The sequence below is a fragment of the Rissa tridactyla genome, chromosome 20 (assembly GCF_028500815.1).
Source record: "Rissa tridactyla isolate bRisTri1 chromosome 20, bRisTri1.patW.cur.20221130, whole genome shotgun sequence".
In the NCBI taxonomy this organism is placed as follows: Eukaryota; Metazoa; Chordata; class Aves; order Charadriiformes; family Laridae; genus Rissa; species Rissa tridactyla.
This window is the reverse complement of record NC_071485.1, coordinates 6,482,953-6,508,891: the sequence shown is the minus strand read 5'-3', so window position 1 is coordinate 6,508,891 and position 25,939 is coordinate 6,482,953. Positions and strand designations below refer to the sequence as shown.

The following is a 25,939-nucleotide window of genomic DNA, read 5'->3' as shown; positions in this document are numbered from 1 at the left end:
AGAACTCTCTCTGAAAATTAACTAAATAAGAAGAATTGAGCTCCTATATCAGGAAATTCGCATCAAATGCCTATCATTTCCGTCAAGCTGAGGTATATTGCATCCTGGCAAGCATCCAGAATAAGCAAATGACTGTGGCTTACCACACCGGAAATTATTTCACATATACTAGCTTTCTTTAAAATATTGTAACTATAAATAATCCAACAGAAGTAGGCAGGGAACGTGAATTCCCTGCAGTATCTGAAATAGACCCTGATCACAAACAGATACTTATTTTCCGATGCTGCAGGGGCACAGTTTGTTCACGGTGGCCCGAATTCATGCCTACCGTAACTTCAGTGCCTGCAGAGACACACACACAGGACGTATGGAATATCTGACGTTTTCCAGAGGGTTACACCAATGTCACTGGAATTTTGCTCCTAAGGCACTGGCTGGTTCGACATCCAGTTTTCTCTCCCTTCCCACAACGGTGTTGTAAGCCAAGATATTAAGAACTGACTGATGGTCTGGATACTCAGTTTAGACGCCTTAAAGGCCCCTAAATAGGCCTAAAAGTAAAAATCCCATCAACATTTTAGCAGAAAAATTTGTATTGTGTTTATGGGCAAAGACAAATGTGAACATACACGAGTACGTCAGAGTAATCCATCAAGAACCTCCCTGTATTGACAGATGCCGAGATCATAACAGAAGAACTGCTTAATATCGTATTTGATTCAGTTAAAAAGAAACTGTTCTGCCAGTTAAAGAAAATAATTCTGCAAGGGTTTGCAGAGGTCAGCAGAAAAGTGCAGCGCCCAACCCAAAGGAAAGTCAGCTCCCCGCGGCCATGCCTCCTGCCGCAGTAAACCTGCCAGATCGTTAGCGTTAAGCAGGGATGTCACAATCCATTACTTGGATGGGACATCTCCAAACCTCCCCAAGGCGCAGCAGGAAGCGGTGTGGAAGGATAAAACAACCCGGGCTTCCTTTGGAGTCCCTGCTGAACTGTTGGCCCGTAATGTGCTACGGGGACACAGGAGGTGTCATTCCTCAGGTGAAGCCCAGGCAGCAAGCAGTCTGGGGACATTAATAATCCTATAGCGCTGTCAACAGACTTCGAAGACTTAAAGCACAGGGTCTTAGCCAATTTCTAACTTGGCCGATGTCATTCTGTCTACTGAAGTCTCCTCCCGTGGTTACAGCTGGGCTGCCTTTCTTTCTGTCTTAAAATGCTGTTTGGGATTCCTGTTTCATGGCTGTGCTCTGCAGGAGAAACGGCCGCTGTTTAGAAAAGGCATGTGTGCTTATACGTCTAGGGATTCCGACGTACAATTTCTAGATGCCTTGGGTTTCTTTGGGACAGACATTATATAAATATCAGTCTGTATTTTTCCATAAAATGCTGCTTCAGCATCAGACAAAAGCAGTCTGAGCAGCACCAAGTGCCTAACAGAAAGGTGGGCGGGCATCAGACAAGCCTTTCTTTTGAGAACACAGACAGTTAATTCAAAACCAAAGAGCACAACAGCCACAAGAGGAGGGAGAACTAAACGCTGCAGTTCCCCCCACCAAAGATCACAACAGCCGCAAGACAGAGAACTAAACATCCCAGTTCCCTTCCCTTCTCTTTCCCTGCTCTACCGGCAAGGTTTCAGATCCTGATGCGTAGCATTTAGAAGCTGAAGGAACACGCTCCTGCCACTGCACATCAAAAAAAGGGGAGATTTGTAGCATCTTGCTTTGCTAGATTGACTTAAGCAAGAACAGAGGGCCACTGTGTATAAAATCTCCCACCCAATGGTTATGCGCAAGGTTATAAAAGACAAATTGCTGGCATATTTTCCCTGGGAGCTTTGCTGCTGCAACTGATGCTTCCTGCTGTTTAAAGTCAGTCCTGTCCGAAACAGTCCATCTGCAGTTATTTCAACTGCTTAACCTCTTTCGCATCCTGTGTATTTAATCTGACCTCTTTCAAACTTAAAGGAAGCTGCACATAACAAACATGGTCAGGGCATGAAAAAATAAAAATCCTTCATCCTTACAGCTAGAAAGGAAGAAAAGAAATTTTAAAAAATACAGAGTTTTGTCCCCAAATCTGCAGGAATATCTGAAGATAAGTCTTTCCCCTTCAAGTTAAACTTCAGGTGGGATTTTGTCCTTGAAATTCACTTTGGAACGGTGATTTTGTTCCTTTTATCATCCTGAATGAAAAGCAGCACTGAAGTCTCGCAAATATAATCTAAACAAAGAGGATGAGATGGAAAACATGATCCATAGGAAAGAGGTACTGACTCTGTTTTAATGATCATATTCTTTGAGTATAACTACAGGCAAGGTATCTTATTGTTTAATTTACATGAATTAAACGTGAAGGCAGTTCCCCAGTTTGATTAGCAGAAAGTAAGCTTAAGAAATGCTGGCTTTTTCAATGATGCATCCAGCCTATGGAATTCATTGGGAGGGAAGGTCAGAGGAGTCAACATTGGGGCTGGTTTGAAAAGGACAACAGATAACACGATGACAGCAGCCAGAGTAATGTAGGTGAAGATAAGGAGAAGCAATTTTCATGCTTCAGGGCAGAAGGTGAGTCCTCAAAATGGATCGTCAAGGAACTCAGAGACATTGCGCAACTGGGCATACACGCTGGATCTCAGGGGATGCACTGCTCTGGTCTGAAGCATCACGCAACAGTCAGCACCAGAAGCAAAGATTCCAGGAATGGCAAAGGAAACCCGAGAGAGCCTGGGCTTTCCAGGGTAGCCAGGGCTCTGAGTAACAGCTAACGGTGAGCTGGAAGCTTCTGAGAAGGCACAGAGTTTGATGTGAGCTGGCACACGGCAGTATTACGATGGGAAGAGCAGGTTCAGTTATGTCACTCCCTCCGGTTGTATGAAGACAGAAGATTAATCACAGCATACACTCCTGACCTGTGAAACACCAGACAGTGGCACTTAAACAGTAAGAGGCCTCAGTGTCATGGATGGGGCAGAAAATGAGAAGCAGCGCAATTATAATGTATAAAACCCCAAAACACACTTTGAAAACCCACAAAGCTTCACTTTGTTCAAGAGTCCTGGGAGAAGCCTTAATTTGCAAGAGGTCTGTCAGCAACTCATTGAGCCCGATGTAGCTTTTAGTAAAACCAGTGGGAGTTCTGGCACACGTTGCTGTGAAAGCCGTGGCAGGCTTATGTCTTCAGTGCCTACCAACAACGTCATTTTGGAAGTAAAGCGATGGTGCACTCAGCTCGGATGCCACATACGGATCTGGCCACACCTTAAAGACCTAGTAAACATCTGGACAAGTGATCTCCTGCACTAGCGCAGTGTCTTTCACGCAGTACCACCGACGCGTGTTAGAAAGGGAGCAACTGTTCTCTTCTGCAAGCAGAGAAACTGAGGACAAACAACCTGAATGTCATACTGTTCATCTGCAGCATATCCAAAGGGGGAAACCAAATATTAATTCCTAGACCCATTTTAATCACAAGTCTGTAACTCATTTTCAAGACTGTGTTCTAAAAGCAAAGCTCATCTGAAATGTCTGAAACGAAAGTGAACGAGGCAGAAGCTGTCACATGCTATTCTGTGTGAGATTCGAGCAGAATGAAATGGAATTCTTTCCTCAATAATTTGCTTAAATGCATTTGAAATGCGGATTATTGGCCTGAAAAACACAGCCACTGCAAGATCCGTTATCTCTCACTTGGCTCAAAATAACCACCCCTCCACCCATGACAAAGACACGATACCCGCTTCCAAATACCACATCCCACTTCTCCGAGGTCTGCCCTCGCCACTATCTGATAGGAGAGGGCTGTGCCTTGCTTCCTCTGAACAAAGGATCACATTCAGCGCTGTTGCAATAACCAGACTTCATCTCATTACATCTTTCAACTGAAGAGTCAAAAACTATTGTACGGAAACAGAAGTATGTGCTTTTACGCTGCAAAAACCCTGTATTAAGAAATGGCATTTATGCCGGACAGCCCCATTTGGAGAAGCCTGGTATGCTATCTGGTGCCAAGATATAACCAAAAAAACAGTGGCTTTATTTAAAAAACAAGGAACTGCCCAAGGAATTAATTCTTAATAGGAACAAAGGCTTTTTGATGTTTGAGCAAAAAGTTCTAGTAACTTCCCAGGAATTTGTGTCTGAAAAATTGAGAATAGCATAATTAAGATTCATATGTCAGACTGCTTCTTCAAGAAAAGTAAGTCATGGTTCAACACTGTGAAACATGCACATTAACTGATTGTTACGAACAAAAATTACTACTCCTGAATTGGTTGATGCTGACATTCAGTCTCAGTTCTACAAAGTTCCAAGTGACTGCTTAGCATTTTGAACGCAAATAATCCAGAATAACAGCATTATGTGGATGGAAATGCTTTAATTAACAGACATCATTAGGCTTCAGAGTCAAACACCTGCTGAGCTAGACATGGAGCTTTAACACCTTGTTTCAGGCTGACCTCACACACGTGAATATACTTGGAAGGAATTTACTTATCCTTAAAATTTTTAAGCTGAGTTATCTTAAAAATGGACATTAAATCAACGGAGAAGTTATACCGTCTGCCTATGCAGGAGAATATGGTACGGCATGGCCTTTCTTATTTAGATTCTGTACTGTCAAACTCTATATTCATGCCTTTCTTTTGAGAACCGTGAGAAAATCAGGAAGATCTACACCCTCAATATGCTCCCAACACCTGCAGTTCCAGCCTAAGACTATTCCAATAACCAAACCCAAATAAGAGTGCTACCCGCTCACCTTCTGAGGAGAAGGAAGCGTGTCTGCTACATGCACAGTTGATCAAAAGTCTGCTAAGATTTTTCTGATTTCCCCTGAATAACAGAGTACTATCCTGCAGATGGCATAGGCAAATAATCCGAGGTTTTGCAGAATCTGCTGTGCACAAACAGTCTAAATGAAACTAATTTCCACATTTGAGGAAGATTTTCAGTCATGCCATCATCAACTTTTGGATATTCCTGTCTCTCTCTCTCTCTCTCTATCATAGACTGGATCAGATTTTATTATCAATGGTTTAATCCCTTAAGGCCTGGACTGCTTTAGAAAAAAACAACAATCTCAGCCCATGGGAATATGGATGGCTTCACGAGTGTTACACAAGTGCTCCGACTAGATCATCTAATGGTCTCTTATGGCTTTAAACTCTACAGACTAAAACCACAGCCAGCTCCACAGCAATGCTCTGCAGCTAGTGGCAGACCCAAGGAGAAATTAGCCCATGTATCTTAATTAGAGCTTCTTAGTAGATTCAGATCAGGGAAACTGAGATGATTCAGAACTGTTGAATCAAGAGACATACTGATTATAAAGGAAAAAGAAATAATTTCTATCTTTTCATGTTTACAGAATTCCCATTAGTCACTTTCCCCTCAATTATTTATCTCAAAGTGTTCATAACACAGTAGCTGTATGAAAATAAAAGCTACTCTGTTCTCAGAGTGCATCTACACTGCAACATAGGACGGAGACAGCGATCCTAAACACACACGGATTTGGACACCAGTAATAATAAAGTCACCACAGCATAAGCTGGTTTGTCTCTCTGTAAGTGTGCTTAGGGTAGAAGCAGCCAAACTGTAGCTGCTTCTGTGATCCAAACCACGCAGAAATGCTCTGTTATGAGACTCTACAGTAAGTTTTCTTGGCGACCAGTGACTTTTCGGACTTACTTTTATGTCAGTAGCTACGGAGCCAGGCTACCGTGCATTTCTTATAGCATTATGGCGTACTAACCCAGCCCTTGCTGCACACGAGCAGATATAACACTTGGAAAAAATCTGACCTCCGAAGTTAAACAAATGCTCCCCATCTCCAAAAGTCCCATTTTCCCTTCTGCCCATCTCAAAGTAGAGTTTAAAGCTCTGCTGTTTTTACACACGCAGCAGTTTTCTAAACCTTTTTCCTGAAAACACGTACCAGAATAGCAGTCACACAGTACAGAACAGTAAGTATGCATTTTATTTTACATATGGGTAACGCATACACATATCGTTAGCTGTGCAATCTTCTCTAGGCTTTCTACTTCCTTTTATTATTTTCACTCTAAAGGGCCCTTAGGGATTTTAAGCTCAGATAAAGAATTAATCTACATTAGCTGTCTCAGCTTATGTCTGGAGTAAGAGAGAGTGCTGTGAGCCAATGGAAGAATAAATCAGTACTAGCAGCGTAGGAGCCAACCTGCTCCTGAATATACTACACTCAACTAAATCCAGTGCTTGATTAAAAAAAAAGAACAAAACAAAAAAAAAAACAAACAAAAAAAACCTCTAAAAAACTAGGCTTGCGGTTTTAGTCACCTTGGAACATCATGAAATGTCCCCTTTTGCAAATACACAGATGGAAAAAAAAACCCAACAGCCTAGCTTCTCTTCTTGAAGATTCACACTTGTGTAAATTTTTAACAGGTTGCCTTGATACATCTTTCTACAACAACTATTTAAGGCTGTCTGCGAGATTCCCTAGGCTGTGGTTTAGAGGAATGCCCTTGGCATCTCTGCGTCCTGCAGTCAGTGAGAACAGCACCTGCCTAACAGTGTTCAAACATAAAAAGAGAAGATAAAATAACGAGGTGTCAGCCACAGTGTAAAACAGTTTTTAAGGCTACAGTCTGTTTCAGGTCTGGCTGCTTCAAATTAAACAACATGCAATAGCATGTCAGCGTTCAAGTGGAATGAATAGATGCAGGAGTACCCAACTTGGAACTCACGTGCCAAAAGCAGCTTCCAAGTGCAAAAAGATGACGATACACACTGCTCGTTGGGTCTGGAAGGTGGGCCTTGACTTAATGGTTCTCAATCCAGCTGCTGGAGTATCTTGCAATTTCATCGAGCCAACCTTCCTTTAGTTGACACAGAAGAAAAGAAGCCAGTGACAGCAAATTGCCGTTGTTGTTTCAGTGGTACTCAGCTCTGAGCAGTATGAAGCTGGCTCAGGGAGGAAAGGTGCAGCAACAGCTGCCAATGTTGTTATTACTACAGAGAAACCTCAGATCCTGGTGCTATCAAAGCTGCATCTTTTACCAGCTCCAATTTCACAAAACACATCCACCTAGTGTGTTTAAATACTTCATTCATTTACCAAGATATACATTCAGCTGCTTTCACTGTGACACAATGACCTTCTCAGCGTGCAGGATACAAGACAAGACTGCTCCTTTTCATCTGTTGGCAAGGCTACAAGAACTAGATACCATAATGACAGGCGGCTTATAGATCTTATTAGGTTAAAGAGTGCTTGATATTACTGTAAGGTACATATCTTCCAAGCCCTGCAGCTTTATATTTTGCCTCTTTGAAATCTGAGCAGTAACATCTAGCCTGAACGATTAGTATTCTCCCAAAAATATATTAAATCATAGCCTTGTCCTTTAGAGCAATTGTTCTAACCCTGTAACGCTGTTTCAACTATTGTATGACCACAGAAATCTACGGTTTGGCCACCGGCTTTAGCTGTATCAGAACCTGGTTTGTACTCAGGCCAGCCTATTGATATCACGGGAATTCAAGAAACTTAAAATATTATGCATCTTCTCTCTATTGTGCATTTTGGAGAAAGAGACTTGGAAGAAAATGGGCACTCTTTGGGTTGTCCTCTACAAAAAAACAGGTTCGTACCTAGAACCTTCTGAATATTTTGGTACTTACATTCTAGTTTTAACAACTCATTACCAACCAGAGGTTTGAAATCTAGTTTCACAGAGTAACCTCTGATTTTGAATGCTTCCATTTTTATGGCCTGTGAAGAAATAGATGCTCATTTACAATACACATACAACTGCAACTGCAGTCACCTTTCTTTTTCCTCCAAGCCTGCAGACACTTGTGCTCGGACACATTCAGTACAAGAGTAACTTTTGCAATGAAGTTTTCAAGCAGATTTGTAAAAGCACAACCCCAAAACCGTCACTTGATAAATTGGACTACTCAGCTAATTCCCAACTTGAAAGCGTGTGGCACTTTCAAAAGAATTAAGTGAATTTGCCACTGGCTTTAAATTACTGTCCTAGTTCTTACTGGGCAAAACATCAAAGGAAGCAGAAAGAAAACTTGGAAATACTACTGTACAGAACTGAGCGCTACTATCTAATGAGTTTTGCTGTATGCATTACTTTCAGAGGGAGTGAGGGTGGAGAGATGAGAGGAGGTCTAATGAGTAAAACACTTGGGCATGGAGTCCAACTGTGCCTAGAGGCTAGTCTTCACCCTAAAGTTCACTCGAGTTAAAATTTCAGCATTGTCTCTTGCTAGCATCGCACCTACTCATATCAACACTAAACTCAAGCTGACAGACCCACAGAGAACATAAAGCTAAGGGATCCCATTTCATCAGCTGCAAATGTAACCCACCAGAATTACAGCCACAGATTTTTATACGAGTGTTCTCAGGCCTCCAGCACCTTCCCCCTTCCATCCGTGCGCTCAGGAAGAGACAGACAGGCTCTCCCACAATTTGCATGAGAAGAATTCATAGCGTGGCTTGGCCCACTGCATTTTAAGAAACTTGGGATGTGTTGCCAAAAACCTCTTTACCTCCACTGGATAGAACCTCTATGGAAACTAGCACTTGAGCTAACTCATGCTGGCAGGGCTAACACAAGTAGAATTTCTAATACGCATAAGCATAGGGATTTCAGTTGGCCTCTGTACCTTCAGTCCTTCTCATTCAACACAGGCTTCGTAAGAGATTACTCTCCCATAATGGCTGCCTGTGGTTTCATTGATTCCTGTCTGCAAAATGACACAAGCCCCAATCAGAGAACTGGCACTGCATGGCGAGATATACAGTTTCACATTTCCAGAGACCTTTAATTCCAAAGCATTTTTATCTCACCACCTATCTCAGGTAACAAGCAAATGGCAAACAGGGGAACAGCGTTGAAAGAAGGAACAGGAAATCTTGGCTGGGAACTAAGGGTCTTACCCTGGAAAGAAAAAAGCCAAACAAGAATATCAATCCCTTTGCTGTCAAGAATGGAGAACAAGCTAAAAAACTGCAGTAAGCAGATGAGTTTTAATTAAAACTGCACAAGGTGCAAGGAGACGAAGAATTTGGAACTGGGTACCAAGCACTGCAGCCTTCCCTTCGTTTTCTAGAGCTACTTTATTCCTTTGCATTAAGCTCCATCTCTCTGCAGCCTGAAGCCCCCACTACGTTGTCAGAGCAGTGAGAATGGAAATGCTGCAAGATTCAGGTCTCTTAATATTTAAGCTAGTTACTCTTACCTTTAAAAAAAAAAAAAGTAGTCTTTCAGAACTAATTGGCCACTATTTGCATGTGACATTCTGAAACAGTATTAGAGCTTTAGAGCTGAAGTTATAAACTACTTTATTATTATGGAGGATCAAAGTACCAAGCCTGGCTAAGAGCAGAAAACTGTTATCATCTCCACTGTATCTCAATGAGCTTTTTGCCCAGATTCAGCACTTTGCAGAATGAGGTCCACTTTTATTGCAGCAACACCTCCAAAAATTTGAGAGTATAAGAAGTGGCCAAAGAATAACTCACAAAACAATCACTACTTTTTTTTAGATATATTCTGACAACGTGCCAGACACCTATGTGAAAGCTTCAAGAGGCTGCCAGAGCAATTCATCCTTTAAAGAACGCTCCCCCCTCTATTCCTGGGAGATCCCCCTAGGAGGTACAGTCTGTACTGTACCAAAAAGACATTTTTATCATTTAAGTAGTGGTCGAGCTAGCACTCTGTAACATCTTCAGTTTTTGAAGGCAACCATGAACTGGCCACCCAGCAAGCTGTTTAGTAATTCATATTTATGTTCCAGTTTTATTAGCACATGTTTCCTGGCAAATGCACCAACATTTATTACCGTATTTTAGGCATGCAATCACAAGTTAACTGCATTGGGGCTGAAAGCACAGTCTCACTCTGGTAGCAAGGGGCTAAACGCGTTCATGACTTTGGACTAAGGTAGTTTTAAGCTTGGCCAGGGTTGTGTCTTTAACGTGCTAGCATAAATACAATTTTTTTCCCTAAAAGCACTAATTGAAAGAAATGTCCTACCAGTCTAGTTAAGTGCAAGTTAAATAGCAAAAAAAAAAAAAAAAAAGTTGACTTTCAATTAAAGGAGCTTCGGCAAGCTTGCATGTAGAAGGGGCGTACATTTTTCAACTTCTGAATGACAGGGAAAGATTATTACACATTTACTGCTTTGTGACCAATATGCTATTGACTTAAGTTTTTTCAGTTCATGAACTGTTATTATTTTGCTTTTAAACATAGTCCCTGTCTGCATTTGCGCTAGCAAATACAGCCCTACGCCAAATGAAGAACCACAAGAACACGGAAGATACTGGTGTGAAATTCAGACCTGGCTGGCACACCCAGCTCTAGTGAAAACACGTACTTACAGCCTCTTGACACCTCTGAACAATTAGGCCCACATCTCATCAGCGGGAGACAGCCCAGACAAAACTCTAGAAGGCAACTACCAGTTCTGGATGCCCTCAAGAGAGGATGTGGAGCCTCCACAAAGGGACCTGACTCTTAGTACAGTGAACTGTAGGACAGTTCCTAAACATCAGGACTGTCGGTGATGTTTCAAGGTGGCTACTCAAGAGATAAAGCACCCAGAAGTCACAAGACACTTCTAGAAATAATGCTTTTCAAAGTAAGAATAAGAAATGGTTCCAAGTCTTGTCCATGTCAGCAATGCCTTTGAAGACCACAGGATTAGTTTCACAGGGAACTACTTAAGGAGTAGAGTAGTTATCACCAAAAGCAAGGGAAGACAGACCGGGGCTAATACGGATTAACAAAAAATAGAAAGGACTATGGAAGTAGGAAGTAGCACAGCCAGCTTTCACATCAAATAAACTGTACACACAGCAATAAAAACTGGGGAACCAAATCACAAAGAAAGTGTCGTATACTACTCTGAAGACTCAAAATGTTTTGCTGTCAACAATACCAAGTTTTCACTTTTCCTGTTGAAAGTTTTGTTGGTATTGCCATCAACGCGACAATTTTTAGACACGTTATAATAACGCAAACGAGGGGAAATGAATGAGTAGCTATAGAGTGTTTCTGTCAATAGAGAGGAAGACAGTCACTTCTGCAGTGGGAATGGGCTCCTCCATCCTTCTAGAGCCCTTGTCAGGAGCCTGTTGCACAACCGTGGACTTAAGTTTCAAATCAGAAGCATCCTACAGGAATGGCAGGCATAAGGCAAGCAGCAAGTTGAAACAAATATGAATTTTGCTCTAATTTGACATGATATACTACTATCAGTACCGTGAAACTCCTTTGATCACAGACTGCATTTCGAGACAACTCTGCAGAAGACATATGAGGTCTGAACACGAAGCCAAGACCTGATGGCCCAGCATATCAGAAGTTATCACAAATCAAACCATTAGTAAGAAAATCTTATTCTGCAGCACTCTCTCTTCCTCTCTGATCCTTTGCATTTCTGCTCACATAAATCACTAACGTAGCTGGCAGGCACTGGTTTACATTTGAAAAATTACTGCCATTCCTAAGACATGACGCAGCTGATTGTAACTCAACCACCACATGGTATTTCAAAAAAAGTAAATACTTCTTTGCGACAAGAATAGTCCTATGCTCCGATCCCTCCAGCAGGGAAAAATGTAATGGGTTTAAAAGGCCACCAATAACTATTAGAGGTAATTACCTGTCAGTTTAACAAAAAAAAATAATCTATTCAAAAAGAAAAAAACCCACCAAAATAAAAGATGGCAGATTGAAACTCAAAGGCTGCTATTTGCCACTGTAACAAGGTTTCTATTGCTGCTATGGCTAAGGTATTTTAGCCATAGCAAGTGGCCACACTCCTTTTGGAACCAGATCAAATCGCGCCATCCCCTTTCGAAGAGCCACCTATGTATCTGCACACTTGACGTGCAAAATGGGAATCCCTAGAATGGGATGTGAGGAGGCAGAGAAAGCTTCAGAATTAAAGCTGCCCAGAAGTTTCTCAACCTTTCTCTCCCAGCCTCCTGCCTTAAAAATGCACCAGATCAAAACACTTTCCACAGAGTGACTGAACCACTTTGTTTAATTAGCTTCCCTTCAAGCCAACATTTTAAGACATTTTCTAAACAAAACATGACTCTAGTTTTACTCAGAGCTTATAAAGATCACTAAAATACAAAGAATGCATTGATATACCTCACGGACCAGTGCAGTTTTTGTGGGCTCAATAACATTTTAAGTTATAAATTTAACAATTTGGAGAGATCACAGGCAACAAATATCGCTTAAGCTTTCCCTTGCTCCTTCTGAGCAGGACATCGCAATTTGTGGCTTTCAGTGTTTCGCTGCAAGCTCTAAGTTTGTTGTTGGGCTGAAGCACTTTGTGGTATGTGGAATGAATGGTCCATTGTGGCCTGCAACTGCAAAGGCCAAGCCACGATAGTCTGCCTGGTCCTTCCCCAGCCCTACCATACAAGCTCTATGAAATAGCCACTACCCCAAAAATCAGGGTAAATTTACATTTCAAGAGACAGTCATATGAGTGCATCCAGGTGCAAGCTGCCATCTTCACCAAAATGCAAACTACTCTGGACCTCGTCTCAGAGCTCTTTCAATAAAACTTCAGTTAATAATGGCTTATACTGGAAGACCAGGTTTGTGGGTTGGCTGAACAATAGCTGCATGCACAGATCAAGCTACAGAATTATAAAGAAACACTTCCTATCCTGTTAGTTCACAGCCACAGGTGACATATAAAGCATGTGTGTACCTGATGCCTCACCAGAGTCACCTGGAAACCGTTCTGGCTGAAAACTCAGCACTTTGCATTTCTGAATTGGTTTTGAGCAGGGTGCGTTCCCTGACCTGGCTTCCCGCACTGCTACTGCCTGCAGGAAGGAGTTGGAAAAAGGGTCTGCCCGACCACTTGTTCTGACAGCGGCCCTGGGTTCACACCAGGACAGCTTACGATTCCACAGGCTCCGGATTCTCTCATACCTGGTACTGAAGCCATCAATAGAGTCGTCTTCAGTCCACAAAGGACACTTACATGTTAGGAACAGATGATGACTAAAGAAATAATTGCTTTTACAACTGAATTGTAACGCTTAAGTTGAAGTTAATGCAAGCCCATGTTACTGCCAGCAGAAAAAGAAAATAATTACATTTTGATTCCTTATGCCCTAAGTTAATAATTTTAAAACAAGCAGGTAAAAGTAAAAATCATGGGGAGCCATTCCGCTATTCTTTCCTTCAGAGCACGCTCTTGTGACTGAAAAGAGTCTGCACGAAAGGCATTCCGCAAACGACACCTTTTTGAGAGAAGCACAAGCATAGGTTACTTCATTTAGCTCAGACCAAGAACTGACCAGCTTTCACAGACGATGCACCAGATAGCATCTTCCCTTCCCGAATTACAGGTGAAGCATGTTGCAAGGAAGCTTTGAGAGACACAGAAAATGCTGTTGCTTAAAGAGGCAAGATGCTGCCCATCAGATGATCTGCAGTGTTTTGTCCTTCTACGAAGCTGAAGCTTCCAAAATCCCATCTGTTACCGGGTTGAAAATTCATTGCAAGTGAGAAACTGCAAGCCATTTGTCTCTCACGTATGCTTCCCTAAAAATGCTACAATTTCCAATCTTGTACTCTCTGCTGTCTGCCATTTCAAACTCAGCCCATATGCCACCTGTACTACCCATGGTAAAGGTAGCAGTCTCCAGGGTTAACCAATTGAGGACAACACTAGAAGGCAACAAATCAGTTTGAACCCACAATCAACAAATCTGTAGAATAATCCAGGACTTAAACGATTCTGAACTGAAATACAAAAATCAGACAAGTGACACTGAATCACATTGCTTACTTCTTGGAATTTCTTACTGCATGGGTATGATTTACAGGGTTGTGTTTAAAATAAATGCAAGTACTTCTACATTAGTTTCCAAAGCACAGACTACTAACAGCCACAATGTACGTGTTCCTTCCAAAAAGGATGAACTTGTATCTTGACACTTCATAACTATCACCTTACCCACGCTACCAGTGAACCAAAGCTGTTACCATCTAACGGCCTGTACCATACACACCAGTGACATTACCCTCATTACAACCACCTTCATAATTGGTACTAACAGGCACCTTGGTTAGCAGGCAGATTAACGGCCCAAGCAGCTCACAATTTCCTCTCAATCCTCATCGAATTCTTCAAATTAAGCACAAAACCAATGAGGACTGGTACCTGAGCGCAGAGCTCGAGCACAGCACAGGATGCAATTGTAGATGGGAAACGGACACGTCTGCAAACATCAAATTGGCAAAATTATCATTCCATTAACGTATCAAACACTGCCTGATAAAGTTAGTCACTCCATAAATAATTCTGTTTACTGCCTGTGGATTAACCCTATCAGTTCTGGTTGCAAACTAAATGCAAGAGCTGAAGCGTTGCAAACTCTGTGTCAGTTTGGTCCAGGGGAAATAAGTATCTTTTTCACACAGCTGCCTGAACACACAGAAACAAGGAGATAACTTCCCACCAGCACACTTTTTGATTGGTAACGTAAGGGAAGAGGCAGATTTTCCCCTCCACCCTGCTTACTCACAAGCCAGTGCCCTTTCTGGCAGAGGAGCTGTCATAATCAGCAGTTGGCTGAGGCCAGCACGAAAAACTCACCCCGGAAGCTAATAAAAAGGAAGCGAGAGGAGCACCTCTGATTCATCCCACTGCCCAAGGCCATTCCTGAGGCAGGAGAGCCTTGCTCAAAGGTGTGCTTAAAAAAACCCCACCGTAACCTAGCACAGCCAATCAGACTAGCATTATATAGTTTACTTAATTATAATAGCAAATTTTTTTAATTCCTGACGCTCAGAGGAATCTCACCAAGGCATACAGACGGGCTCCCAGGTATAAATAGCCTGGGCTGTTACCTACACAGAAAGAAACAAAGTTCAGGGCGTAGAATACTCCACACCCTCCCAGCTACCAGAGCAGAAACTAGATAACGTTGTGCAGCGTATAATATCTCGGAAGCTTAAGCCACAGCTCTGCAAGCGGGCTGCCTTGCTGCCAAGCCACTTTGAAATCAGGCGGGTAACTTATTTCAAACTCACTCTCTGAAAAATTGTGCAGGATGGGGTTCTTCACCTTTAAACTCATGGACTGAACTTGCATAAACAACCTATGGGAGTCAGGGCAATTAACACTTTGCAAGCATGAAATTTAAAATTTTCCTCACGTCAGGAAATCCACTGTGTAAAACAAGGGGCACAGAAGTTCACTCTTCATTAAAATAAACTATCAGAAGTCGTTTGTGTCATTAGTGGTTTCCTGCCTGTTGTTCTCTGCCCAATTCTCACAAGCAACCTCAAAATTGTATGGCTTTCGATTTGTCAAACTCTCAAGAAGAACTTGTCAGCGCCACCATTGGTTATGTTCCTCCTAGAGAGAAGCGAGCTAGCACTCAACAATCTCCTTTTAAACATAAAGGGGAGGACAGGGCAGAAGGTACAAGGTGACAGTCAGGCATTCACCATTCCTCTCCCTATGACTGTCGAGATTTCCACCGCCTGCAAAGATGTCACCCACAATCCTGAATTCACTCATTACAACCTTTATCCTGTCATCGCTTTTTCTAGCCACATCTTCATGTTTGCTGCTACATTAGAGCACTCTTCACTGTAAAGCATGCTAGAGAGGCAAAATTACAAAGGTCAGTCCCGAATTGCCAGGAACCCGTAGCTCCCAAGGCGTGAGCTGGACACACGCCGCTGCCTCCATCCCTAAGGGTTCAAAGAGTGAATAGGCGCTGCGGAAACCTGAAAGGGGAAGAGAGCACAAACTAGAAAATAAATAAATAAATAAATAAGAAAGCGCGTGGAGGAGAAACGAGTCAAGGGTGCGCAGAAGGAAAGGAACGACTCCAGATGGGGGAAGCGATGAGGTGCGGCGGAGGGGAGCCGGCAGCGGCGGAGCGGGGCAGCCGGGCGCCGTGCCCCGCCGCGGAGAGGGAGCGCAGGCTGCGGGGAGGGGACGCGGGGCGGCCCGGCGGCAGGAGCGGAGGGGAGGGCAGGGGAGGGCGTGCGGGGCGGGGGTGTCCGGGCTGCCACTCACCGACCCCGTACTTCTCCCGCTTGGTGGGGATCCAGCGGGCCATGCCGGCGGGCGGGGAGGGGGGGGATCGGCTGGGCTCAGCGCGGCCGCTCGCCCGCCGCCGCCCCGGCGCGCTGTCGGGGGCCGGCCGCCCCGGGCCGCTCCGCCATGCTCCCAAACTTCCCGGCAGCCGCCCAACTTTCCTGCCTCCCCCGCCGCGCCGAGCGGAGGAGAGGGAGGGAGGGGAGGGAGGAGAGGGAGGGGAGGAGGAAGGGAGGGGAGGGGAGGGGAGGAGGCGGCTCGTCCCCGCCCCGGCGGGGATCACCTGCTCCCGGCCCGGCCCGCCCCCCCCCGGCCCCGGGGAACCGGCCCCCGCGCTCGGTCGGGGCCGCTGCAAGGTGCTAATGGGGCAGGAGGAGAGATGAGTGAACGCTAATGAGGAGGGTGGGCGGCCACGGTGAGCGGTTCCCGTTACTGCTGCTTCATAAGCTGAGGGATAGGCGTGCAGAGGTTTTCCTGCTCTGAGCATCAATACAGATTTTTAAGAAGTAATTCGTTAATAACTAAGAAAACAAAAGGGTTATTTTAAAGGTACTCCGAGCATCTGTGAGAATGGTCACAGGGCTGCACTTGGCAGAAGACGCAATGTTCTTGTTTGTCAGATTGACTTGGCACTCCATGACGTAAACTTCCACTTGACTCCAGCCTTGTGAACGGGGACACGATAAAGAATTTCAGATTGGTGATAGAGACACGAGCTGTGCACATTCCTGGATCCTGCAAGGCCAGTCCGACGTTCTGACCTGAACCAGACCGGCTGGCTTCTGTAGTTATATCAGCCGTGGTGTGGCAAATTGTCTGGGAGAGGGATGTTCCGTAGCACCTACTACTTATGCCCTTAATTAAGTAGCACCATCGCAAATCACAGTGGCAGATTCCTTACAAAGCATTCGGTCCAAACCAAGGAGACCCAGGTTCTCATCATCTCTCTCGGGCTGTAAATAACTAGATCTGATTTTTATTAGTGCCTGATCTTTGCTGTATGCCCATCTCCGTGGAAAGCAATGAGAACTGTGATTGTTCAGAATATCTTAAAACCTAACCAGCTGTTTAATTGTACTTAAGCATGAAAACCTGGGGAGATACTCTTTTTCATCATTTTACAGTCCCAGTAGAAGCACTAGGGGTAGCTCTATCACTCAGCTCTTGTGGTGCCCTGGGCAGATCACTTCATCTCTTGGATTCCCAGCCTACATCCCTCTTGCGTGTTCAGAACAGCTTTCCATACTACCGGCTCTCCCACCTGTGCTTCTAATAAGTTTAATTTGCCTTGATCTTCACTGGCGCCTCTAAGTGGCAAAGTAATATAAATAAGAACTAATTACTGGTAATTTGCTCTAAGAAATAAACTTGTTCTCTGCAAGCCAGAATTTTAAAGATAAGGCCACAATATCACTATTAGCCACAGTATCATTGTACAATATACTGTTTTTTTAACAATACGTGGTGATCCGTCATGTGTCAAGAATGTGCAGCCCATGAATTTGTTACACACACAGCGCGTTACTCATCTGGCCGTGATGTGAGTAATGTTACACCCAGTTTCCACCAGGCGGCCAAACCCTTCTCTAAAACGATGTTTTGATCTCCCAAAGGGCTGCACATGCCATGACTGAGATGCTCCCAGCGATAGTCAGATGTGCCCATCTGCGCCACTGAACACGAGAACACTGCGGCTTAGGGGTCAAATATGGACACGGGGGGCTCTGCCGATACTTAAATGGCAACTGAAACTTCAACACAGAGTATGTCAATACGGAGGACATGTTAGAGGAAAAAAAAGAAAATATTTGCAAGCTGGAACTGGTTAACTAATTTGTTATTTGTAAAACACTAATTCAACCCAGCCAACCATACTGTATTGGCGCATATGTGAAGTCATTGTTTTTATGCACAAAACCCTCTCGCTGAAGTTTGTGTAGTGCCACCGCATGTAGCCCTTGTCGTGTTTTTGTAGAGAGCTGAGGGCTCACAGAGTACAGGGCACTGCCTAGGGCCCCCTCACCGCAGGATGGGGGCATCCACGCTTGTATGAACAGCAAATATTTAGATATTTTACAAATTTTTATTCTTTGGAAAATTTACTCAGACTATTTTTAAGGAAGCTTAATATTGCGAAGTGCTTCAAGACCTTAAGACACAGAGCAATATAACTAGGCTATCGAGGCAATTAAACAGGGTGATGGTTATTCTAGGCCTCTCTGCTCCGATCCTGGACCACCTGGATTCCAAAATACTCCCTGCTACAAATGGGGTATGGCTCTTCTGTGACCCGTTTGCAGTGTATGGCAGAAGCAGCGATGCAGAGGAGACTGCTGCTTTTGCATCACCCTGCACTGCCTCCTGCCCAGGGAACGCTCCATCCACCCCTGGAGGGCTGCTCCAGCAATGCCTGAAGTGTTAGCCTTGTCAAAGTTATAATGCTTTGAGCTAAACATTCCTTGCTGCGATTCAAGGTGCTGTGTGTGTGCTAACACCCAAGGTTAGTTAAAATGACCCTCCTTAGAAAGAGAAAAACATCTTTTTCCAGTGAAGATAGTTTTCGTTATTTCCATTTTACTTATGCTTAACCATGGCTTCCTGTAGCATCATCCCAAATAAAGAAGAGAAACAGCTGGATGAGTAGTATCTTGTAGGTGACATGAGAGGGACTGTGGAACACGCTTAGATCTGAGGCCAGATTATTAAAGAAGAAAAGTATTCATGGAGACACTGAAATGAGTTTTTGAAAGACCACCTGTATCCTGGCTGCCAAGGCCTTTGGCTAGAGGTTCTCTCATCAAGAGTCCGACAGCCCAGAACCTTGATTTTACTTTAAGACTCTTGATTTTGTAGTTAAGCTGGCTGAGCTGTGCGTCGGTATTTTCCAACCCAGGTAAAGCAAATTCTTGGCAGCAAATGAAAAACAGAGCTAAGCATGAAAGATAGACAAGTAGCAACTAGAGTATCTGGTTTCATTACCAAAGTGGGGAAAGTTGGTGAATGTTTCATTAAATATAACGATTTGCAAATCGTTATTGTCAGGGGCACATGAAGGAAGCAATCTCAGCTATCACTGAAAGTAGCTTTTATTTCAGAAAGCCTTTAGTTTAATTTTATAATATCACCAAATATTTTTTTTCATTTTCTCTTTCTTTCTTTTAACGCTCAAGTGTTGTTGAACAGGGCCATTAACGATGAGCAGTCTGGACCCTGCTCTTCCCTGTCCCAAACAGGAGCAGGATAGTTAAATTCTAATTGAGGTTACATCGGAGATTAAATCAGTTTACATAAGTACCACATCAAAACTACAATACTGAGGTCATGTTACAGGTCAGAGCTGGGGAGATTTTGGGTGACTAAGGTTCATTCATAGTTTTAGTGCACTAAGAAAGTCATATTACTCCTGGGTCTTTTACTTCATAGTTGAAAGAAGAGCATGTTTGCAGATTATCAAACTGCTGAAGTAAAACTTTTATCTAAATTTAGCATTTCAAAAAGTGAAGTCAGCAGAGTCGTTAGAAAGAAGCCCGCGTCCTTAGAAACAGTTCTGAAGTACTAACTGCGCCGCTTTTTGTGGCACAATTCAAGTTTAAGAAACGTAATTCTAGTGCCCTCCTGCGTTCCAGATAAGAACTGCAATAGCTAAAGAATACACCGACCTTCATTGAATGAATGGAAAACGCAAGGAAAAAGGTTTTTCCTGTGGTAACACTTGAGAAGTCTTCTAGTCACCAGCCCGGATCCTATCTAGCCAGGTTCTGTGCGTATACAAACTAAAAAGATGGCATTTGAATCAAGTTTACGTTCAAAGCAGGAGAAAGGATATGGAAAGAGCGTGGAAAAAAACCATAAAATAACCAAACCACGCTGTTCAGCAAAATAGTAAGTGGTTTTAGCACACCAACTGAAACACTACTACTACAACTAAAGCCATCTGTTCATTAATTTAATAAGTCAATCCCTCTAGCTGATGAAAGATCAGGTCTGGTTAAGAATTGGAGTCTTATTTTCCAATCACCAGTAGAAACCATAAATAAAAAGCAGCAGAGTAAGCTAGATAAGCAATTAAGTCTGCAAATGCATACATACACCACAAATAGAAGAAAACAGTGGGTTTATCCATCTGCCTGTACATGTTTTATCATGAAACAATATTTAACATATTATCTGAAAATCTCACAGCCCAGATACATTATAGCTGAATATTTCACTGCACATTTCGTTACCCAAATGAGGCAAACGCTCGTATGATAATGCTCGTTTTGTTACTTAGTTTGCAATACTCTATTGTCAGTTCATTTTGTTGTTCTGTTAATATAACAGGGATATTTCTAAAAAATTTTCAACTATTTACCTGCCACCAGTTTCACTGGCACTCTTTTTCTGGACTGTTCTGCACCAGCACAGCTGTGAGAAAGGGCAAACACTCATTAACTAAATTGAGGTTTACAGCCACTACAACTCGCCTTTTGAGTATCACATGGAGCTAAAGCATGACAAACTTGTACAGAAGTACTTTCTCCGATTTACAGCTAAAGAGTAAGGCAAGGACCGCGTGACCGACACCAGCTCACGCATTATTGCAAGATCTCTCTCTCTTGCAAATACATTTCGGTACGCTCCGTCTTCCTGCAGTGATGGAAGGAAACAGTTTCTTCACTGGAAGAAATATATAGCAGCTCTGTGCACACCACATTGACCCACGGTCTGACATGAATGAGTGTTCACTGTTTCCTTATTCTATTTACATACAGTGTAAGTTGCTTCTTAAGCAGGGCATATAGTATTCCTCTGAACAGAACCGAGTAGCAAATTCCCCAGGAGGCTAACTGCCTACGATCACACCCCGCTGTCCTGCATGGTCTTCTGGGCTGACAAAGCAGCAGAACTGTGGTTAACGATGTTTGTGCCAAGACCAGTAATGGAGAAGACACAATGTAAAAGTCGTTGCTTTTGTATAAAAATACCAAAAGCAATTAGATGATTTGGACAGATTTCCTGTCCAAAACTGGTATGTCTTGAAGACAGATTTATAAAGATGCTTAATGATGCTGAAAGGTGCCTAGTAGGAATTTAGAAGTACCTTAAAAGCTAATTCCTGGTGAAATTAATGTAGGAACGTTAAGTTTCTCAGCAAGCCATTCAGGCTTAGATTTGCTAGTGTATGTCTAAGGTAAGAAAGACCCAACATTGCATGAACCCAGCCCTGTGCCACACAAGCTTATAAGCTCAAATTCAGAAGCTGCGTAGATACTGTCTTCACATGGCTTACTCAGTTGGGTTCAGCAATGTTCAAAATCTCCCAGCTTTAATGGCTTCAGGATTTGCATCCAAGTAATAGCAGGCACAGGTTTCTTGGAGAGGTCAGGAGGACTTGACTTCCCCTTATCAGCAGCAAGTAGCATGACTGGCATCCCTAGCATGGGACACGTCTGCAGACACAGTGCTATGCAGTTCCCCTGCATTCCCTCCAAGTCAGCCCTGCGTTCCTTCAGTCCTAATCGGGTAGAGCTGTTGATTCCAGCACAATTTTGCCACTGTGGAGCTGGGGTGATACGGTGCCGAGTAGGGTAATAGTTCGTTAGACAGGTTTATCACTTTTTCTCAAGAGCAATTCTAGATGAAATGTAATATCTCTGTTTCATGATTTTGTGCAAATATTTCCAAAGCCATCTGACTACTGAAACCTGACTCCTTTTCAATTAAACAGGAATGGGGACTATAACAGCCCTCAGGCAGCTTTGCAAATTTCTGCCTTGATGTATCCTTAAGTCAGATGAACAGGTTCTGAGTAATCAGTAAGTTGGCGTTTCCATTTTAATAGCTTTGTATTTTTATGTCTAAGTTTATTAAAATTTCAAAGCATAGCTTCTGTACCCCTCCTCCATCTGTTTCTTTTTAAGGAAAGACAGAAGTATCTTCCCATCTAGTCGGCATTTTATCCAGATGGTGATCTCTCCCTTTGTTCAGGCATGAATTCTATCCATGCAAATCAAAGCATCAATCATACAATCAACTCCAGCATTAGTTGCAAAGCTCAGTAGGGTTATTTGCTTCATTAGAAAATGCAAGGTGTTAACACCACATCTGCAGCGCTCAAGAGTATGTTCAATGCTACAAATGCCAGCATGATGCACGCCTTCATTTACTTATCTGCACCAACTCAACGTGAGAAGGCCAACACCGTACTCCTGTAGGTACTGTTAAGTCCCAAATCCAATATTCCTGAAATGAAACACAATGGGAAATGATACCTCAAGTGGTAGAACATTCAGAGATCTCACTTGTAAAATTGCTTTTAACTATCTTCATCATCTATAATTCACTTGAGTCCATTTATTGCTGCCACATGCACTGAGGAAAAGCCTCATGGGCCAGCAGCAAATTCAACTCTTCAGCTCATGAATGAATTACTGCTGGAAGCCAGACTTTGTTATTCATGTTAGTAACTCATTCAGTGGTCACAATCCTCAATGAATGTACATCAGCACAGCCTCATTGAAAGAAATGGTTTTGCTCGCTTTTCACATTTCATGCACCAAATGTTGGTCTCAGTAATGTCAAAAAGGGTTGTGACATTAATTTCAGTTGTAGATCATCTGACTGATATATTTCCAGTCATGATGCCAAGATCTTTCCCAACAGCTGGATGTTAAATTGTTGTATCTTGCTTTTGAGCTTCTTTTAAAAAGGTCAGCAGAAGGCATAGGCAGAGGTTATCTTGCAATTCCCTTTGTCTGAAAGACGGCTGCATGTCTGATGAAAGGTTTTGCAAGTCAGTGGCCTTGGGTAAAGTCTCATAAGCAAAATTGCCGGACTGGAATTTGTGACTATTTCTAGGGAATAACAGGAAGAGAAAGTTTGACAGAAATAGACCTTTAGTACTTCAAGCTTTTATTACAAAACCTGTGCAGTAAGATACAGATCTCTGTTACTCTATCCTGTCAACAACTGACCTGATGAGGTAGGAGCTACCCAAATGAAGCCTGCCATAAAATTACCTGCGCAAACTCAGCAGATTAAAGGAAACAGCAGAATACACATTGTCAGCTGCTGTGAGTGAGCAGTTCTCCACCAATGCCAGTGTTTCTACCACAAATTACATTAACTGAGGTTCTGATCTATTGCCAGAGGGACAGACACACGATCTCTTTAGTAGGTAACTGAAAGAAACCAGAACCTTCCACAAGAAATGACCATTATCAACTTATCATGAGATAATTAGACAAGGAAATCTGTGTATGTGTCCAAGTCTTGGTATCTAGTTAAACTCGGGGTTATTTAAAACTCCCTCAGCTACCGACTCGAGCTTTCCAAATTAAGAATGATGAAAAGCATGCAGCAAGTGACTCTTCCTCCAAAAATACTGAAGTCATTTCCTCTCCTTCTTCACAGTGAATCACCCTAAAGAACAGGCCCAGGAAAATACAGAAAATGGGTTTAAAGGAACTGATTTCACTGTTTTTTAAAAGGACACTCTAACTTGTAGAGGAAGAACAGTTGAGGTGGCATTGCTCTTTAAAATTATATTCCACGGCTAATTACTGTGAAGGGAAAAGCAAATTCTCATTATTTTTTTTTTTCAATCTTTGTGTTAAAGAAATTTTCAGACCCTAGGACATAACCTAGGGATTCCAAATTCCCACACTCTGTTTTAATCATTTTATTCTTCTCCTATTTTATTAGAGTAAAAGAATGTTTGATGTTGGACAAAGAACTCTACAATTCAAGAAAGATAATTTTCACAACAGGTGGGTTGATCTAAACTTCTCTCTTTCAAACTGGTATTTGTCTATGATAAAGTCGTAATACTGATGGGTCTTCTTTCATCTACTTGTTGATTTCTACAGAACTAAATGGTTCCAGGGTTATCTTTTCAGCCCCTTGTTCCTAACTTTATTAAAAACCATATTCACACACTTTCTAATACTATTTTCTATGTAAGCAACTGCGTATAGCAGCTCCATGAATGGTCTGGAACTGTGAAAAGGAAGCACAGGATTCTGCTGGATTTGGAACAGCAAAGAAGCGTCCCCAGGGCAATATCTGTTTTATGACACCATTCACACCATGAATATGCCTGCGCCCCCTTGTGCTACCTGACTGAATAATTATTGTGGAGATAAATGTTTTGTAGAAATGTATTGCTGATAAAATACTTAATTTCAATGCCAATGTACTGTGGGGTTTATTATGTTATATTGTTCCCATTTACTATGGAAAACTAAACCGGTTTTATAATCAGTGAGATACAACAGAGCTCAGTTAATTTCCTGATAGAAGAATAAACTTTGTTATTGCTGCTATTGTGGCATTTTTCACCTACCTGTTAGAGACGTTTCATTGCAAAAGACTAAAGGATAAAGGAGATTACTGAATACATAATTACTCTATCTTTACAATGCATGGAGCAGTGAGGAAAGCTGGGATGAAAGTTTGTTTTAGCACTAAAAACAGATAGAAAGGTGTTTTGCCAACACTTAAGGAGCTGAGAGACGAATAGTAAGATAAAGATTTCACCAAAATTCTTGGTGTAACAGCATGAACTGCAAGTGGTGTTAATGAAGGATACATTTTGCTCTGGACAGTAGTTTAAAATTTTAGACAGAAACTCTGCTTATTTACAGCAGTAGCAATCCAGGTTGAGTTTTTCTTCTCTCTCTTATTCCAGATTCTCTGCTATCGTGGGCCAGAACCCTCATCTGGAGCCACTATGGCACAACTGCAATAAAGCAACAGGTACCAAGAGACCTGCAAACTCTGAATTTATATTTTACTTTTGTGCCAGTAATCCTGCTCCTCCCTCCTCTTCAAGATCATGTGAAAGATTAAAAGGAGGAAGCGCTGGCAGGCATTTTCATTAAGAATCACTGGCTAATTCCAAAGTGCCTATTAGTAGAAGCCCTCTTGCAATGCCTGTGGTATCTATCCATCACAGCCGAGTCGTGCCTATCGACTATTTTATATTTAATGTATCTCTTACATCTTTAATGTCTGAAGAGCTTGTTCCCGAAAGTGTCCTCAGCAGGGGGTAGTACGGTCAGATTTAATCAAAATTTCCAAGGCTGGAAATGAGCTTCCAATAATTCTTAGGAGTTGTCTTCAGCAGACTGCAATCAATAATTCGTTTTTCATGGGCAGGACTCTTTCTTCCTCTGCTCCTGGGAGGTCTATGTGAAAAGTATTATTACAAAATCAAGCCTCTGATTTTGGCAGTCAGGATACCAGAAAGCTAAAACCACCTATTTAAGTCCGAAGCCTGTTACGTGCAGGAGCAGAGGGTTTTTTTCCTTGGGAGTTCACATGCATTTCATAAAAAACAGTAATTGTTTTGCCTTGGTTCAGAGGTTGCTTCCTTACAAAAAAGTCACAGACATTTGATTGGTGACAGAGAGATGTAGATTCAGATGGAGAGAGAGCAGCAACAGTGGAAGGGTTTGACTCTGACCTCACAGGAGTTTGATGCCTGCTTATCTCTACTGTCAGATGTAATCATTTCTCAAATAATAAATCAATGCTGATAAAAAGAAAAATCAAAGTGTTAGAACTGATGAGCTCAAGCTAATACTAAGTGCTGCAGTTTCTAGACCTATTCACAAACAATAAAGGCGCCAAGAAGTCACCCAATCTAATACCCAGATACATATTTTGTGACTCAGACTAATCTCTACTTAGTATGGACCTAAGTATGGACCTACAAAGATGTGGATGTGCATTATTTTGTTGCAAACAATTAATGGTTATATGGAATTCTTCGTAAGTACTAACCTACAACTTAAGGGTTCTGGGTACAGCTTATTCTTTGCATCCTCAATAAAGACAAACT

General features: G+C 42.5%; 1 protein-coding gene across 3 annotated transcripts in view; it reads right to left on the bottom strand.

Annotated features, from left to right (window-relative positions):
- Positions 1–25,939, bottom strand: part of DOCK5 (dedicator of cytokinesis 5) — a 113,279-nt gene that overhangs the window by 73,088 nt on the left and 14,252 nt on the right. For 2 of the 3 annotated variants that reach the window (XR_008463195.1, XM_054180744.1), the window contains exon 1: positions 16,093–16,268. The exons of the other annotated variant lie outside the window; for it this stretch is intronic. Coding sequence is in view for 1 of the 2 variants with exons in the window: in XM_054180744.1 (XP_054036719.1) it covers positions 16,093–16,135 (43 nt within the window). In the remaining variant the exon portion in view is untranslated. Of the gene's footprint in view, positions 1–16,092; positions 16,269–25,939 lie in introns of those variants that run through there. 3 annotated transcript variants of the gene reach the window in all.